This window comes from Mesoplodon densirostris, chromosome 2 (assembly GCF_025265405.1).
Source record: "Mesoplodon densirostris isolate mMesDen1 chromosome 2, mMesDen1 primary haplotype, whole genome shotgun sequence".
In the NCBI taxonomy this organism is placed as follows: domain Eukaryota; kingdom Metazoa; phylum Chordata; class Mammalia; order Artiodactyla; family Ziphiidae; genus Mesoplodon; species Mesoplodon densirostris.
In genome coordinates, this window is record NC_082662.1 from 103529834 (window position 1) to 103548109 (window position 18276).

The 18276-nt window shown below is 38.0% G+C and overlaps 1 protein-coding gene across 2 annotated transcripts; it reads right to left on the bottom strand.

Annotated features, from left to right (window-relative positions):
• Positions 1-9095: 9095 nt before the first annotated feature.
• SIKE1 (suppressor of IKBKE 1) lies at positions 9096-16310 on the bottom strand. 2 transcript variants are annotated; one of them, XM_060090314.1, is made up of 5 exons: positions 16072-16310; positions 15733-15838; positions 14661-14803; positions 13346-13459; positions 9096-11459 (listed from the first exon to the last, which is right to left on the bottom strand). In XM_060090314.1, the coding sequence occupies exons 1-5, from the start codon at positions 16228-16230 to the stop codon at positions 11358-11360; spliced, it is 624 nt and encodes a 207-aa protein (XP_059946297.1). In that variant the 5' UTR covers positions 16231-16310; the 3' UTR covers positions 9096-11357. The 2 variants fall into 2 exon arrangements, with proteins under 2 accessions (XP_059946297.1, XP_059946298.1); XM_060090315.1 differs by lacking the exon at positions 9096-11459 and adding an exon at positions 11516-11811.
• Positions 16311-18276: the final 1966 nt, after the last annotated feature.

Consider the following 18276-nt stretch of genomic DNA (forward strand, 5'->3'; position numbering starts at 1 on the left):
TTCTCCTCCCCAGCAATAGATCTCGTTTGGATATTCTAATCTAGTGTTACAGAGAAACTGCCCTGAGCTCTTGCACTAGAAATAAGGTCATGTGAAGCTGGGCTAAAAGTAGAATTAGGTCTAAGAGCACACATTCTCAAATATCACAGCAATGGGAAATGTAAGAAATAATAGTCTCACTAAATTCTATAAATACAAGTCCTATTAATAAGAATAAAGTCTCAATTTCTACCATCACACATAGCTTCTAAAGACCTTCTTAAACCACGTAACTATTTTATCATCCTCATTCTATGTCTCAATTGCCTTTAAATTCCTCCTTGGTCCATAATTAGTATCAAATTACACTTAACACAAAATGCAAATGTGTATCAATCCAGAAGCATACATTTTAGCTTCCAATGCATTAAAGTAAAAGGTGGAGTAATTCACTAGTTTAAATGATTTTGTCTTAAATCACTGATTTAAATCACTAGTTTAAATGATTTAGTCTTTCTACAAGTACCACTCATAGGTTTCATTTTTAGGTAGAGGTAGGTTTCATTCTTAGGAGATCACATTTTAAGGCAATAATATTTTTTCAGATTAATTTTGAAGTCAAATTAAAAAAACCCCAAAATGTAGTTATATTTTTATGTTTATTTTTTAAACTGAAGTTAATTAAAGCAGAAGCTTGTGAAATCACTTGGGAAACCATTTCCTATACAATAGGGTAATCATGGATTTGGGGAAGATATTTACTCCATTAAGGAATAATAATCAGAATTTAAAAGTTGCATATATTTTTGGTTATTTATCATACTATTTTTTCTTTCGAGAAACATAGACAATGAGATTGATTATAGTTGTGGGTTTTTTTTTTTTTTCTCTACCATTATCAATAAGCACATTTCTCTGGAGTCTATTTGAGAATCAAAAGCAAGCATCCTGGGCTTCCCTGGTGGCGCAGTGGTTAAGAATCCGCCTGCCAGTGCAGGGGACACGGATTTGAGCCCTCGGCTGGGAAGATCCCACATGCCGCGGAGCAACTAAGCCCGTGCACCACAACTACTGAGCCTGCCTTCTAGAGCCCGCGAGCCACAACTACTGAAGCCCACGCGCCTAGAGCGCGTGCTCCACGAGAGAAGCCACCGCAGTGAGAAGCCTGCATACCGCGAGGAAGAGTAGCCCCCCCTTGCTGCAACTAGAGAAAGCCCGCGTGCAACAACGAAGACCCAACGCAGCCAAAAAAAAAAAAAAAAGTAAGCATCCTTTACGCATTTATAAGGTTTTCTTGAGCAGCGATGGATGAGATTTTTGTCAGTTGTCTGTGAAATGAGAAAAATTAGATCAATGTAGAGACTTCTTTTAAGTAAGGCTAAATTGATTCAAGATTTAAGGACTGTTTTGTTTTTTTCTTTTTTTTTGGCCATGCCGTATAGCATGCAGGATCTTAGTTCCTGGACCAGGGATCGAACCTGTGCTCCCTGCAGTGGAAGCACCGAATACTAACCATTGGATCGCCAGGGAAGTCTTTAAGCACAGTTTTTATTCTGACATTATGTCTTTCCTAGCTAGGGAAGTTAATGGGAACTTCCTTTATAAAATTATGGTAATAGTGGATGGTAAAGGAATCCACATTCAAGATATCAGAACAGGAAAACACAAGTTAGAGCAAAAACTTTCATAAAGAATATTACTTCCAAAAGAATGTAAATAAGATTTAACCCTAGAACCCCACAATGCAAAACTTGTTATTCATTAACAAACCCCCAAACAGTTTAAATGATTGTTTAAATGAGAATAATATGTAAGAATAACAATTATGTAATAAATATTAGAATTTAAATAAAAATAAGGCAGAAGCTTTATATAATGCTTCCCTTTTTTAAAAAAAAATAAATTTATTTATTTATTTTTGGCTGCATTGGGTCTTCGTTGTTGCACACGGGCTTTTCTCTAGTTGTGGTGAGCGGGGGGCTACTCTTCATTGTGGTATGCAGGCTTCTCATTGCGGTGGCTTCTCTTGTCACAGAGCATGGGCTCTAGGCACACGGGCTCTAGAGCACAGGCTCAGTAGTTGTGGCGCATGGGCTTAGTTGCTCCGTGGCATGTGGGATCTAACTGGACCAGGGCTCGAACCCATATCTCCTGCATTGGGAGGTGGATTCTTAACCACTGTGCCACCAGGTAAGCCCTATAATGCTTCCCTTTAAAATGTCAACATTGCACTTAACGGAAGAATTAGGTGGACATGCTAAGTTGCTTCACTAAAAGTAATCACTATAACATTTTAGCTCTGGGAATCAGCCAGAGAGAAGCTTGGAGCAAAGCCTATTTCAAACTTAATTAAAAATAAAACCAATTGTATTTAGAATAAAATCCAAACTCTTTTACAATGATCTATAGTACAAGGCCCTAAATGACCTAGTCTCTGCTAAGTCTAACCTCTGGTTCACTGTTTTAATCCACTGCCACCAACATTGCAAATTTATTCCTACTTCAGAATCCTTGCCTTTACTCTTGCCTCTGCCTGGAATGCTCTTTCCCCAAATCATCAGATATTTGGCACTTTCTTATCATTCAGGTTTCAGCCCAAATGTTACCACCTCACAAAGATCTTTTCTAAAGTAAAAGTACCCACTATTACCATTGCTCTCCATAACAATATTAGCTTGTTTTATTGTCTTTATAACATGTATTGTTATCCAAAATTAACACATTTATGAATTTAATTTTTCATTGCCCTACTTCCTGAACGATAATGTAAGCTTCAGTTCTCTGGTTCATCATTGTATCCTCTAAACCTAGGATAGTTACTGAGATAACAGTAAGTACTTAATAAATGTTCATTGAATGAATGAATTATACTTATTTAATTAAATCTAAGACAGTACTGACTGTGTGATACATCATTATTTATGTACCAGCAAGAAGAAAATGTTGCCATTTTCACTATGACATAGGGAGTTCCTTGGCGGTCCAGTGGTTAGGAGTCCATGCTTCCATTGCAGGGGGCATGGGTTCCATCACTGGTTGGGGAACTAAGATCCTGCAAGCTGTGCTGGCACAGCCAAAAAAAAAAGCAGCACACTATGACATAATACTTTTATTACTTAGAATTTTATATTTATTAAAAGAGCCCTCTTAAACTAATTTAGACCTAGTTTTTTTTTAAAAAAATTGTGTCACACTTGTGTGTATATAAAGCAAAAAAAAAGCAAATTAAATTAGTTAAGGTATTCCTAAAACTTCTTTACTAGTCCAACTCTTCTGAATGTCTTTCTTTTTAGTAATAAATTTGAACATGTTTTTATTTTTTATAAAATTTATTTATTTATGGCTGCATTGGGTCTTTGTTGCTGTGTGCGGGCTTTCTCTAGTTGTGGCGATTGGGGGCTGCTCTTTGTTGCAGTGCGTGGGCTTCTCATTGCAGTGGCTTCTCTTGTTGCAGAGCATGGGCTCTAGGCGTGCAGGCTCAGTAGTTGTGGCTCGCGGGTTCTAGAGTGCAGGCTCAGTAGTTGTGGTGCATGGGCTTAGTTGCTCCGTGGCATGTGGGATCTTCCCAGACTAGGGCTCGAACCTGTGTCCCCTGCATTGGCAGGCGGATTCTTAACCACTGCACCACCAGGGAAGTCCCTGAACATATTTTGAAGATGCCATACATCAAGAAGCACCATAAAAAAATTAAAAACCAACAGACTAGGAGAATATATATTTGCAACATATAAAACTGACAATGTATTATCATGAATGTATAGTAAATTAACACATATCAATCGATAAGAAAAAAAATCAAAGAAAAGGAAAATGGAGGAAAGACTTGAATGTCTATATTAAAAAAATCTCTGTATAGGCAAATAAACATTTGAAATTATGCTCAGCCTCATTAGTAATCAGGGGAATGCATATTTGTTCTGAGATAATTTTAGGCTTACAAAAGAATTAGAAATACAGCACAGAAAGTTCCCATAAACCCTTCACCCAGTTTTCTATTATGTTAATCTTACCTCACCATAGAACAATGTTCAAAAGTAGGAGATCAACCTTGACCCAATAATATTAACTACAAAATTAATTCGGGTTTCACCAGTTTTTTCTCTAATATCCATTTTCTCTCCTAGAATCAAATCCAGGATCCCACCCTACGTTTAATACTATGTCTCCTTAGTTTCCTCTATCCTATGACAGTTCCTCAGCTTTTCCTTGTCTTTCATGACCTAGATGCTTTGGAAAATATTGGTCAGTTATTTTGTAAACTTCCCTTAATTCAGTTTTGTCTGCTGTTTCTCTTGATTAGATTGAGGTTATGCATTGTTTGGAAGAATGTTACAGAGGTCATGTACCCTTCTCATTGCATTGTATCAGGGCTTACATGATGTTGAAAAGTATTATTAGTAATGTTTACCTAATCAATTGGTCAGTTTTGTCTGCCAGGATTTTTCATGGTAAAATTACTGTTTTTCCCTTTATAATAATTAAATATTGTTGTGGAGATACTTTGAGACCATACTTGATTGAACAGTATCCTGTCAAAATTCATGTCTACCCAGAACTTCAGAATGTGGCCTTATTTGAAAATAGGATCTTTGCAGATAAATTCAAGTTGAAATGAGGTCATCCTGGACTAGGATAAACCCTAATCCAACAACCAGTGTCCTTAGAAGAGGGAAATTTGGACACAGAGACATATAAGGAGAACGCCATGTGAAGACTAAGAAGGCAGAGATTGCAATGATGCATATGGAAGTCAAGGAATGCCAGGAATTGCCAGAAGCTAGAAAAGGGGCATGGAACACATTCTTCCTCAGAGCCTCCAGAAAGAACCGACCTGCCAACACCATGATTTCAGACCTCCAGCCTCCAGAACTGTGAGAGAATAGATTTCTGTTGTTTTAAGCCATCCAGTTTGTGGTAATTTGTTATGGCAACTCTGGGAAACTGATACAGAGACTCTGCAAATATCCTTTTTGTTTGAACTTTAGTCCACTTATTTTAGCATGCATTGGTGGATCTTGCTAATCTCTTTTTTGTCTCATAGATGTGCAGGTTTTTCCACACAGAAGTATTCTTGGGCCACCAAGAATACTGGTAATGCAGAATTTCCTAAGAGTGTTTCATTGTTGTCTCCAGGATTTTATTCCAAGCTGCCAAAAGCCACTGTGGTAGGCAGAATTTTAAGATGATCACCAAGATTCCTATCACCTGGTACACTTGCCGTGTATAATTCCTTCCTCTTGAGCATGGGCTGGGCTTGTAGATCTTAGCGGATATCACTTATATCTCGTCAATGGCAAAAGGGATCATTGCAGGTGTAATTAAGATATCTAATCAGTTGGGTTAATCAAGAGGGAGCTTATTCTGTGTGGGCCTAACCTAATCAGGTGAGCGCGCGCGCGCGCGCGCGCGCGCGCGCGCGCGCGCGCGCTCTCTCTCTCTCTCTCTCTCTCTCTTTCTCTTTCTTCCCCCCTCAGTGGCTGGAGACTTTATCTTGGCCATACCGGCAGCATGTGGGATCCTAGTTCCCCAACCAGGGATCAAACCTGTGACCGCTGCATTGGGAACACAGAGTCTTAACCACTGGACCACCAGGGAAGTCCCCAGATGAGCTCTTAAAAGGGAGTCTAGAGGTAGAATGCAAGGGAAGTCAGAGATGATCTCCTGTGGGCCTTGAAGGCCTCTGAGTTCTACACCTGCAAGGAAATGAATTTTGCCAACAACCATGTGAGTATGGGAGAGGGCCCAGATGCTAGCCTCGGATGATACCTTGACTTCAGCCTTGTGAGATCCTGAGAAAACCCAGCTGAGCCCTGCATGGACTTGTGACTTACAGAACTGTAAGATAATAAATAGGTGCTGCTTTAAACTGCTAAATTTGTGGTGATTTGTTACATAGCAATAGAAAATGAATACAGCCATACTCCAAATTCTTATGCTGGCACTCCTGATTTTACATTAAGTGCTAATGGAAAGTTCACAGAAAACAGCTAAACCCCCATTCCTTTCTCAAATGGTCCTTAGTTTGTTGACTTAAATATCAAGAACTTGACTTTATCCAGTCACACCACCAGGAATGCAAACCAATTTTCTTATGCTTAGAATCAACTAGATGACAACCCCTACATGTATAAGACATATCTCAATTTCAGAGACATTAAAATATGAAATAAAAATGAATCTTAGGATCAATAACATACAGAAATCCATTTCTAGGAGGCTAGACGAAACGTTGAGTGAATTGTAGTTCATCGAAGCTCTGAAGGTTCCACTTTCTCTTAGGCATTCTTGGAGAGTGACAAAAGAAAAAGCATCATCTGCTTTCCACTATGAATATTAGTGGATAATACTCCTTAATTCACTTTGAAAGTTGCCATGAGACAATTGCAAGTGAAATAACTGCAGAATACGAAATACAACTGCTTATAGTGAAACGTATCTAATATCAATGAGGTAGATGGAGGAAGAATTAAAATTTAGGAATCAGATATTAGCAAGGATTTTAAAAAATGTATAATTTTATTATTTTATATGTATGTATCTCTTAACAATATACTGTAGTCACATGATGAAATCTAGTACATCAATGAAAATGAATGACAACTATATACAACACAATGAATCTTAGAAACATAATGAAGACTGAAAAAAATCAAATCCCCATAGACTACTATACAGTCTAATGCCACTTTCATAGAGCTCAAAAAGGAGCAAAACTAAAAAATGTCACTTTAGTGTTATGTATATACATATTTTAGGTCTTTTCTCATGTGATAAAACTATTAAAAAGAGCAGACGGGTAGAGACAGGAGAGGAGCACAAATAAATAAATGTAACATGGGTAATGTTCTATTTCTTAAATTAGGTGATGAGTTATGCTTGATAATTTATTTGCATGTCACATCTTTTTTTTTTTAAGAGAAATTCATCTTCTAATAGTGTTTGTTTTTACTTGTTGACAGTTTGCTTTATTTATTTATTTATTTATGGCTGTGTTGGCTCTTCGTTTCTGTGCGAGGGCTTTCTCTAGTTGTGGCAAGCGGGGGCCACTCCTCATCGCGGTGCGCGGGCCTCTCACTATTGCGGCCTCTCTTGTTGCGGAGCACAGGCTCCAGACGCGCAGGCTCAGCAGTTGTGGCTCACGGGCCCAGTTGCTCCGCGGCATTTGGGATCCTCCCAGACCAGGGCTCGAACCTGTGTCCCCTGCATTAGCAGGCAGATTCTCAACCACCGTGCCACCAGGGAAGCCGTCACATCTTTTTATAAGTCAAAAATTACATTGAAACATAAGGGCAAAATTATGCATAATGTGTTGACAAAATTGATATTTGCGCTGTTGCTTTTTAAACTATGCTTATTTTATCAGTCAGCGTTCTTAATTATAGTCAATTCAGGTTAATTTTAACAAAAAGTGGTTTTATTAAAAGCTAATAATCCTCAGGATCTCTGGATAGCCAGAAAACCAGAATTAGAGGCTATACAGCCTCTATAATCACTTCAGATAATTACTTCAGTGAAGACCCCACTGTGTCCACTGGGGCAGACACTGCAGCTTACACCGTTGACTTTGCTGACACTGGATACTGAATGTTGTCAGTACAGCCACTTGCTGCTGCTTCTGTGGAGGTGGATGTAGTAGCCAGTGTTGCAGTCACTGCCTTTACTCAAAGAATTCAGCATAGTTCCCTGCTTCTTTGTATCACTCATTTAAGGCAGAGGTATCTTCACTGGCTGCAAAGTGGCTGGGAAAACAAACATCTGACACTTTCAGATGTTTTACGAGGGAGGAAGGCTCTGCCTCATTAGGTGATGGGTTCCCTAACTGTAGTATAGGAGTTAGGATAATGGGCAGCCTAAAAGAAATGACAGATGTCTTCCGCAGCCCATTCCTTGGCCACTCAACACCAACACACTCCTTTGGCTAATGCTTACACTTGTTAAAAACTATTCAGTGTAAGAGGACGTGTGTCAGACATTGTTAGCTGCTTTCTCAACACTCTTTCCTCTTTGCTAATAGAATACTGATTTTATTTGCGGCAGCTATGTCCCCAGCCTCCTTTGCTGCTAGAAGCGACCATGTAACAGGTCAGGCAAATAAGACAAAGGGAAGTCTGTCTGGATTTCTGGGAAAGCGTTGCTTTTCCTCATAAAAGAGAATACATATAGCTGGCATACGACATTTCCCTTTTTTTTTTCTGCCTTCAAACATGGACATGACTTCTGGCAGAGCAGCAACCTTCTTGCAACAAGAAAATTGCGTGAAGGCTGAAAAACAACATGCTAAGGAGACATTTGAAAGACAGAACTGCACCCTTTCCTGTGCGTATCAACAGTAAGGATTGTTAAGCACTGATTAAGCATTGTTCTTTTCAGTTGCATGCACATACTCTCAGCTACACCACTCTAGAAAACAGATGACAATTATGTCTCATTCCTTAAGACTCCATTTATTAAATTCATGATATTTTCTAATACATGGGCTGTGGTGTATCTTTTGCACCATTAATAAAATAGATTTTCCTCTCAAGAACCACTTGAACTCTGAATAGTATTTGGCATTTAAAGGAATCTTAACTTAATGGTTAAGAATATGTTTAAGTCTGGGTTTGAATCTTGGTTTCAGTTTGGAATAACAACAACCTCCTCGTGCCTGAGCATCTGTAAAATAAGGTACAGTTGAAATGGAGATTATATAATAACTAGAAAGCACTAAGCTTTCTAGTTCTACTCATTTTGTCTCTGTTGGATTCTCAAGTTGTAAATAGTCCCTCCTCTGTACTCTATACATCCTTATATTGGATTTATCACCTTGTTTGCCTCTTCTACCAGATTTTTCTTCAAAAACACTGTCAATGCCTCCCCCCTGCTTTTTAAAATTCATAACTACAAATCAAGTGCCTAACATAGTAGACTAGACAGTCTCAAACTAGTGTCCTTAGAAGTTATCTGGGATGATTATTAAAATACAAATTCCTGGATTCCATCCCCAAACTTCTATTGTAGTACGTCAGTGAACCACATTTTGAGGAACACTGAAATAGACCTTCAATGTTTGAATCAAATTATGCATAAAGTATTAATATAAGGTAATAAAGGTAGGTATCAATAATATTTACGCATTTTTCCAAGATATTTCCAAACAGTTTTAATTTTATACTTTGACTTGTAATCACGTAACTTATGATTTCTAACCATGAGGAAACCTCTAAAACCATTTCAGAAACAACTATTTATACTTATCCAAACTACAATGTGATAATTAGAGAGTATTTATGAAAAATCCTGTGTACCTGACAGGTTGCTATGTAAGTGAAAAATAAACCCTTGCACTTCCTAATAATTAGACTCATTACTGAGTAAAATTAGCTGATATTCTCAAAATGAGATTTTTATTAGAAAAGATAAGTTTGTACTAAAATTTTGCACACCAGTCAAGTTCCATCATCCACTGAAGAATAAACTTTCATACCCACTCAGACCAAAGTCAAGAACATTCCTTCTCCCCTTCAATTTTCTAACTACACACTATTTTCATAGTATTAACACCAGCTAGAATTCATATTATATAGGGTGCTGAGAACTCTTGAGGCTCATGCTTCAAGCTTTTGATTTGCCAGGGGGAAAACTTAACATTTAGATTTATCCTGATATCTGAGATGTAAAGAACTTTACAAACAACTCTATTAAAGGAACATAAAGCAAATAAAGGGACACCATGTTATAGTTTAATGGGCCATTTGATTACCTTAAGATTTTCACTGAAAACTGGCCATGGCAGCTGACCAATGGTATAGGGTACCTGCCTCCTGAATGGAACTGTGGAACACAGAGTGGCACTTAGGGCATATACTGCAAGGCAAATGGCTAGATTAAAAGTTTACATACTCTTAGGAAATGAGATAAAAACGTCCACACTTCAGGTGGAAATTGTTTGCAGGATCCTGTATAGAAATTTGACAAATCCAAAAATGACATATACCGATTCATTACAGCCTACCATTTTAGGCAAAGTCCTTTGGTATTACTGGGATCTTAGGATATCTTGGAGAAAATCTGTTGTTTTATTTGGAGTTAATTCTTTATGGCTGTACAAAAAAAAGGTTACACCACACAAAGCACTAACAAAAAACTCTTTCTAATGACGTGTCTCTCCCATGCAGTATAGTGCTTACGGTTACTGGGAAATATTGACAGGTTTAGCATTCATTATTTCAATTATTTTGGGGCAAACCTAAATTGATAGTATTACATGAAGTAATTTATAAATTTGAAATGTGAGTAAACTGAGATGGGGGAATGAAATGATGAGTGGGCCTAGCTGACCACTTAGCATTTGAATCTCAACACAGCTTCTATGAATATAATAAACTCTCATTAAGTGATAAAACTTTGCTTCCTTGTGAAAAATGGATCTAAAAAGAAAGCCAACTACTAGTACTAGTAATGAAAGACATCCAAGTAAGTGATGGTTCTTAATTATAAATGGAAGTTATATATAAACTGTAGAATGTAGTACCTAAGAACTATGATGTGAATAAACCTATTATATCTTCTTCACACTGGGTAAACTACCCAAGCTGAAGATTTCCTAGTAGGACAAAATTGAAAAATTGACTACTAACATCTAATAGAATAAATAAAAGTTACTTTTAGCATCTGAACTAAGAGCACATGTGTGCGTAAACCCACACAGGATGTATTTTTCAGCATTTGAACAATACGATGATTATACTACCACTAGAAAAAAAACAGTTGACTTATTTTCAAGTATGTTTCCCAGGGAATAGCAATAGGTTCTCTCAAATTAAGAGTAAAGACACCAGGCCATAAAGTGCCAACTCTTAGCACCAGAGAGACATAAAACTTCAAAAAAGGTGAATGACATTACAAATTAGAGAATCTTCCAATCTACTTCTGTGGAATTGTATTATTTTTCTCAAATGGAAACAAATCCAAGTTTATGCCAAATAGATTGAAAAAGCTAATCTCTTTTAAATTTTTAAGAATTGCAATTTACAATCCTATATAAAATAAAATTGCTGGTTTATAATAAAATGCTCTAAGTTTCAGAGATATGAAAGAAGAAAAATGAACTGAAAACAGTTCATATAAATTGAGGTCCCAGAAATGAAAATTAAAAGTAGCCTCTTAGAGAAAGGAATGGTGAAACTCAGTGTATTTTAGTGAGTATTTTCACTAACATACCCCAAAACTGTTTCGTGGACAGCCACTTTTGACTGCGAATTCTAAACTGCCACTTGATACATTTAATCAACGTTAAATCAAGTCTGAGGCAAGACACTGAATGGACAATACTCGAATAGAGAGATAATAACTTCCTTCCTCGATAAACAATCTCTAGCTGTCATTCAGAAGTTGAATTATTTGATGGCTTGGGAAGCAGTGTCCATTGAGTTTTCCTTCCTGAGCCGAAGAGACTCACTACTGATGGACAATAATTCTCGAAGTTCCTTATTTTCAAGCTGGAAAAAAAAAGTATATGTTCATTTCAGGTATTTTGACTGTCAAATTGCATCAGAACACGTTGTTTTGGGCCTGAAACAGCATATTATTTTAATTTTAAAAGTTTTAAGGAAACAAAAGATGTGAGAATTTCCTAAAATTCTACTTATTTATTCATTTAAAAAACATTTACTGAGTAATTTCCACATGCCACATGTTAGGACTATGCAGAAACAAACAAGGTCCCTCTCCACTTGAGGAATTCACTGCTTGTCAAACTCTTTATGGTTCCCACAAGTTTTAGTATTGTTTCTTCTATCTTTCAAATTCCTAATAATAATTTCACTCGCTCAATCTTCTCTCCTAGATGTCCTACGGTTTTTGAGAAAGGAAGGAAAGGGGGAAAAGAATTACTGGGCACATAGCCAGGTATCACATGCGTGTCTTACATCTATTATCTCACACAATAGGTAGGGTAAGTACCATTGCCTACATCCATGTTCTCTCTGAAATGAGGACACTGGCCCACAAAAGTCCAAAAACTTGTCCAAACTTAGACAACTTAGATGTGGTATTGCTGGGGTCTCAATCCAATGCCCATGTTTTTTCCACTTAAAATATTAAGTAAAATTTGTCCCACATTTCCTTAGGCTGTTTCCATAAGTGAGATAAATTAGGGACGGCGTAGACAAGATCATTCTATCATTTTACCTAACTCCTAGTTCCTAATTGGGACCTTGCCACTCCCTTTGATTTCCAGGTAGGGCAGTTTGCACTCTTCATCATTATTCTCTCTGAAGGAAATTCTGGGAAGCCATAGCATTTTCAGGTTGCACTGAGAGTTAGAGCCCATGGTCATTAAACCTTGTACCATATAAAGTGCTTCCCTCAATCCTCTGTATCTCTCTCCTAGCATTTATATACCATTTCATACCAAAATACAACCAGTCTTATTCCTTTCGTTAGACTCTGAGCAGGGACCCTGTCTTTTTCTCTTCAGTATTTCTCAAAGGGCCCATGACAGCATCTTGTAATAAGGAACATTCAAATCATCTATTGCAGGGGTCCCCAACCCCCGGGTCTCTGATGGCTTCTGGTCCACGGCCTGTTAGGAACCGGGCCATACAGCAGGAGGTGAGCGGCGGGTGAGCAAGCGAAGCTTCATCTGCCGCTCCCTGCCGCTCCCCATCGCTCACATTACTGCCTGAACCATCCCCCCATCCCCACCCCCAGTCTGTGGAAAAATTGTCTTCTATGAAACTAGTCCCTGGTGCCAAAAAAGCTGGGGACTGCTGATCTATTGTAATGCTTTTCCTTAACAATTTTATGGGCACATTAACACCCCAGGCCTTTCTTTGTAAATTATTCCCATTTTAATCAAAATATTACATGAAAATAGCTTTTAAAAAAATCAAGACTATCCAATAAAAATTAATTTAAAAAAATCAAGACTATAAGACTTATAAAAGACTGCAGTCCCTTGACTTTGTTTCCCAAAGGCAACCACTTTTAATATTTTTATCTATTTCTTTTTGTATTTACTTCCATAATTCTACATAATATGCCCAGTACTGCTATTTTCCTGATCATCAAGTTTAGACATTGCCTATTTGAGTTCTTTTTACGGCAGATGAGGCACCTTAGCTCACGTGTAATCTGTCCCTTCCACTCTCTCTACCCTCTCAATATGATATCTCAATTTCTAGCCAGTACACAGTTGGCATTTTCATTGTTTGCTGCTGATTACATTTCCTTTCTTGAAAAGGGTATGGAGGATGTATTTTAATTTCAAATCAGACCACAAAGGAAACATCAGTACATAACAGTGATAATACAGTGATGGCATATCTTCCGGAGTCTGAAATCTCTGTAAAATATTGTGAACCTAAAATATCAACAATCTCACCTCTAATTGTGCTAGTTTTTCCTGAATCTTACAAAATTGATCATCATCCATTTGAACTGCTTTCCTCATCACTTCTCCCATTTCACAGATTCTGTCAATCTGACTCTCAATTTCCTGTGAGTATATTAAGAATAAAAAGGTGAAAAAGTCATCTTTTTTTACAGATAAGAAGTTCATGAAAACACGTGCATTATGATGTTAAAAGTTCATTTAATCTGTGGTACAGAGGTTACAAAGGAGTTTCACTACAATTTAAGTCCTCAGAGGTAAAGTCATAATAAAGTTATCTTCTGATATTCACAGATAATTTGTTTTCAAAAGATCAATTCTAGTCTAACCACCCATTGGATACTGGACACTATCTCTAAATGGATGTTTAACTTAAATTTGAATACTTTTATTGGCAGGAAGCTTACCATACTCCAAGGTATCTTATTCTATCATTGGACATATCTCTTAGCAAGTTTTTCATAAAAGCTAAACTCTGTCTCCTTCAAGGATCAAGTTTTCTCCTCTGGACCACAGATTATTATCTTGTCCAGATGAAAGCCATTCACATATTTAAAATATCCCTGTGCCCTATGACTTTAGTTAACTGAAGTCATTAAAATGCTTTCAGTGGGATCTAAGATGAAACTTATCTTCCATAAATTCCACCGCAGTAAATAGTGAGGTGTCAATCTATTAATCTAGGATTAAATGATATACTACCTGTGAATGTACAATGACAACTCTGAAGCACTCTACAAACTTAAGAACAATTACTCAGTCTCCCAAATTAAATCATAAGCAACCAAAGTATAGAAACTATGCCATGTCTTTTTTTTAAAATCATATTTCTCTCTCCTAACAACATAGTATGATGCTATGTAGTTCAGTTTAATAAAAGTTTACTGACCCCCTGCTATGTGCCAAGTACTATGTTTGGGACAAAAGATGAATTCATACTCCTTACAACCAAGGAGCTTACAGACCAGTGAAATGTACAATAATAACCACCCAAGTATTTAGTGAGCACCTTCAACACTAACTGGCATTCTGTTTAGTGGCAGAACTAACTAAGCATTCATTAACATCTTGAAAAAAGATCTTGGTGAAGGGGGGAGGAACTTTAGCCTTACTCAAATAAAAAGCCCTGAGCAGCCCTTTACCCCCTTCTTTCTAATCATATCTTTACAAAGCTATAGTAAAACCTACAGCAAATGTGATAAACATGAAAGGAAAACAAGCTTACTTTTCTTCAAAAGCAAACACACAATCTAAAACAATTTCAAGATTTCAATTCATTTAGAATTTATTCATCAAAGTTTCTTACTGCAGAGTGAGACTGGTGAGCTTTCAGGACTGGTTCAGCATCCACTGCTTTTTTAGCAACCATTAATTGTAACATCTGTTTCCGGTATTTGCTCATGATGAGTTCCAAAGCATCCTGGTGTTCCTCCAAGGAAACCCATAGCTCTATCAAAAAAATAAAATAACTTGGCAGTGATGTCTGAGAGATACGTCCTAAAGCCAAACTCAAACAGTTGGAATTTTATGACGCTTCATGTAACATGAATCCAAAGTTGTAAATTAGTGTTTAAGTCCACAGAACTCAACAGTTACGGTCTATGTGAAAAATATCTTTCTAGGCAGTGGCAGCATAAGCTGGTAGAAACAACACGGGATGTGGCCTCAGAAGACATGAGTTTAGGTTCAGTTCTGTTAGTTACTAGATTACGACTCTTAAGCAAATCATTGAACCTCTCTGAGCCTATTTCTTATCTGCCTTGTAATAATAAAAACCTTGCTTGTCTACCTCAAAATGAAGATATGAGAATGCAATGACGTGATACACGTGAAAGCCCTCTGTAAACTGATGTACAAATAACTATTCATACTATCATTAATAATGTATTCATTAAGCCCGAGAATATACACCCGAGGATACGATTTACCTCTTCCACCTTGCACAAGGAACATAAAAAAAACCTTCAATCTTAACTTTAAAGTTTATTTCAATTAATATTTAACCATTAAATTTTAAGTCCTTGAGGATATTCTCTTGTTATGCAAGCCTCCATGTTGGGACACCTAATAAGCCATGCAATAATTCAACTCTACTAAGCACCTCTTTGATAAGCTGCCTTTAAATAAAAAATCAGTAAGACCTTGAAAAGGGTAATGTAACAAACTTTACTGATACTGGGCGAGCACAGGCTAACTTTTCTGTTAAAAGTACTGACTTGGGAGGCGAGAATTCTACCACTGTACCACCAATGCCCCTCTCTGACTTGGAAATACATACAGAATGTGCACTTTTGTGAACAGTTTGTCAGTTTTGCAAGAACTTATGAAATATTACTGGATATGAAAAAATCATAACTACACAAAAAGGCCTGACCAACCTCTGTTTTCCTGCTGCAAGTCTCTAATCTGTGTATTCTCTTGGGACAGCAGAATGTGAGGTTTGTATTTGGACATGTCCTTTATATCGGATGCATCCTCTTGATACTGGACAAACAGAGACAGACTAATCGCGCAGTAAACAGAACAGCCGCAGATGCAACTTAATAGGCAGGAGGCAGAGCTTCAGGGCAGCATCCTCAGCCCCGACCCCGCAGAAAGTTCTCACCACCGCCCTCTTGGACCAGGACAAAATTCCAGGCCGAGTGCCCACTCTACCTCACCCTCCACCCCTCAAATGCCCGGAACCCGAGGGCACGGACCCCCACCCTCTGCCTGACCTGGTCCGGAAGCGCTGTCCCCGCCTCCCGCATAGCGGCCACCCGCCGGTGCAGCGCCGCTGATTGATCCACTAGCGACTCGGCGGCCGCATCGTGCTCCCGCAGCCTCTCCAGTAGAGTCTTAGCGTCTGTCAGAATCTTCTCGATGGTGCAGCTCATAGCGGCCCCAGGACGACAGTCGCAGCACCGCTCACCTGGGCGAAGTGTTCAGATCTCCCTGAGCCGGTCTCAGCTTTACAGACGTCACTTCCGGGTACTTTTAAAAGGCGTCTCGGTGGTAGCCGCGATATGCGCTTGCGCAGTGGCAGCCTAGGCGGCCAGTGACCCGCTTCAACCCGCGGCTTTCCTGTAGTCTCGCCCAGGGCAGAGCCCGGGAGGCCTGCCCTTGCCACGCCCTTGCTTTCCTGTTTCCACAGCCTGGTGGTCAAGTTCTGTTAAAGCTGGGCTAGTCCGAGTTTCTCCTTTCCCTACTGGTTTTGATTGATGTGGATTGTTATTGTAACCGTTTAAAAAAATTTTTTTTTTAATATTGGTAAAATACGCATAAAGTGTATCATCTTAACCATTCAATAGTGGTAAGTACTTCAGGTTGTTGTGCAGTCATCGCTACCATTCATCTCCAAAACTCTTTTCATCTTGCAAAACTGAAACTCTGCACCCATTAGACTTTCCCTATTCTGCCTTCCTCCCAGCCCTTGGCAACCACTATTCTACCTTCTGTCTCTATGAATTTGACTACTTTTGGTTCCCCATACAAGCGGAATCATATAAATCATAATTGTCATTTTTGTGAATGGTTTATTTCACTTGGCATAATGTCCTCAAGTTTCATCCATGTATAGCAGAATTTCCTTCCTTCTTAAGGCTGAATAGTGTTCATATATATATGTATGTGTGTGTGTATATATATATATATGTGTGTGTGTGTGTATGTGTATATATATATATATATATATATATATATATATATACACAACGTTCTATTCATCCATTCATCAATTGATGGACCCTTGGGTTGCTTCCACCTTTTGGCTGATGTGAATAATGCTGTTATGAACACATGTATAAATATCTGTTTGAGTCCCTCCTTTCAATTTTTTCGAGTGTATACCCAGAAGTGGAATTGCTGGGGCATGTGGTAATTCTATTTTTAAATTTTTGAGGAATGACCATACTGTTTTCCACAGTGGCTGTGCCATTTTACATTTTCACCAACAGTGCACAATGGTTCCAATTTCTTCACATCCTTGTAGACACTTGCTATTTTCTGTTTTATTTTTAATAGCCATCTTAATGTGTGTGAGATGGAGTCATTATTTTCTGCTTACCTATTTTTTTCTGTTTTAATTCGATTATTAATTGAAAATAAATTTAACCAGAACAGCAATGACTTGTGCTGTTATATCGGTTTATGAGTTTACCTTGTCAAGCTTGTGTGTCAAACTTTGTTCTTTTTCATTAATTACTTTAGTACTGTAAATACTTTTGGAGAGTCTTGTTTCAGGCAATGTTTAGTGTCTGGGAATACAGCAGAGAATGACACAAGGTCTTGGCCCTTAGGAAGTTTATATTCTTTTTTTTTTAACATCTTTATTGGAGTATAATTGCTTTACAATGGTGTGTTAGTTTTTGCTGTATAACAAAGTGAATAGGGAGTTTACATTCTAATGGGAGAAAGAGTTCATACTCTTATAAGTAATTGAAGGTAATGGCATGATTAGGAGCATGGTGAAAGGGGCAAGAGTGTCACAGCAGTAGTGAGAGGTCAGAGAAGGGGGTGCGGGAGGAGAATTGGGCTTTTTACCTTTGTATTCCCAGCAGATTCTGGAAGAAAATCTGCCTACCACACCTCCTATAGATAATACTGCTGGCCCACCTATACCACAATTGCAGAGTTTGCAAACAATGTTTTAATATATTCTTTTACTAAAACCACAATTCCAAGCAATTAGTGCTCTCCTCCACTTTCCCACATGATTTGAACCACAGTCCCACAGAACATTTACATTATGCAAAGGAGAGGTGCTAAGTATACACAACAGGCAGTGGCCCATAGGAGAGACAATCTAGTGGAATTCTCTAATTCTCTTTTTGTTACACTCATACAATCTGTTCCTACTGAAATCTGCAAGACAACATTTTAGGTCCATTAGAAAGCCACAAAAGTATGTAATCGACTCTACTGAATTCTACTTATTATGCTAT

Bases quoted from the DNA above. Each gene is read 5' to 3' on its own strand.
- SIKE1 (XM_060090314.1), bottom strand. From the start codon at position 16,230: ATGAGCTGCACCATCGAGAAGATTCTGACAGACGCTAAGACTCTACTG. The intron at 14,804-15,732 runs GTTGGTCAGGCC...TTTTTTTGATAG, and splicing joins CTTGCAGCAGGAAAACAGAG to AGCTATGGGTTTCCTTGGAG. The intron at 11,460-13,345 runs GTGAGATTGTTG...TTTTTTTTCCAG, and splicing joins AAAAACTAGCACAATTAGAG to CTTGAAAATAAGGAACTTCG.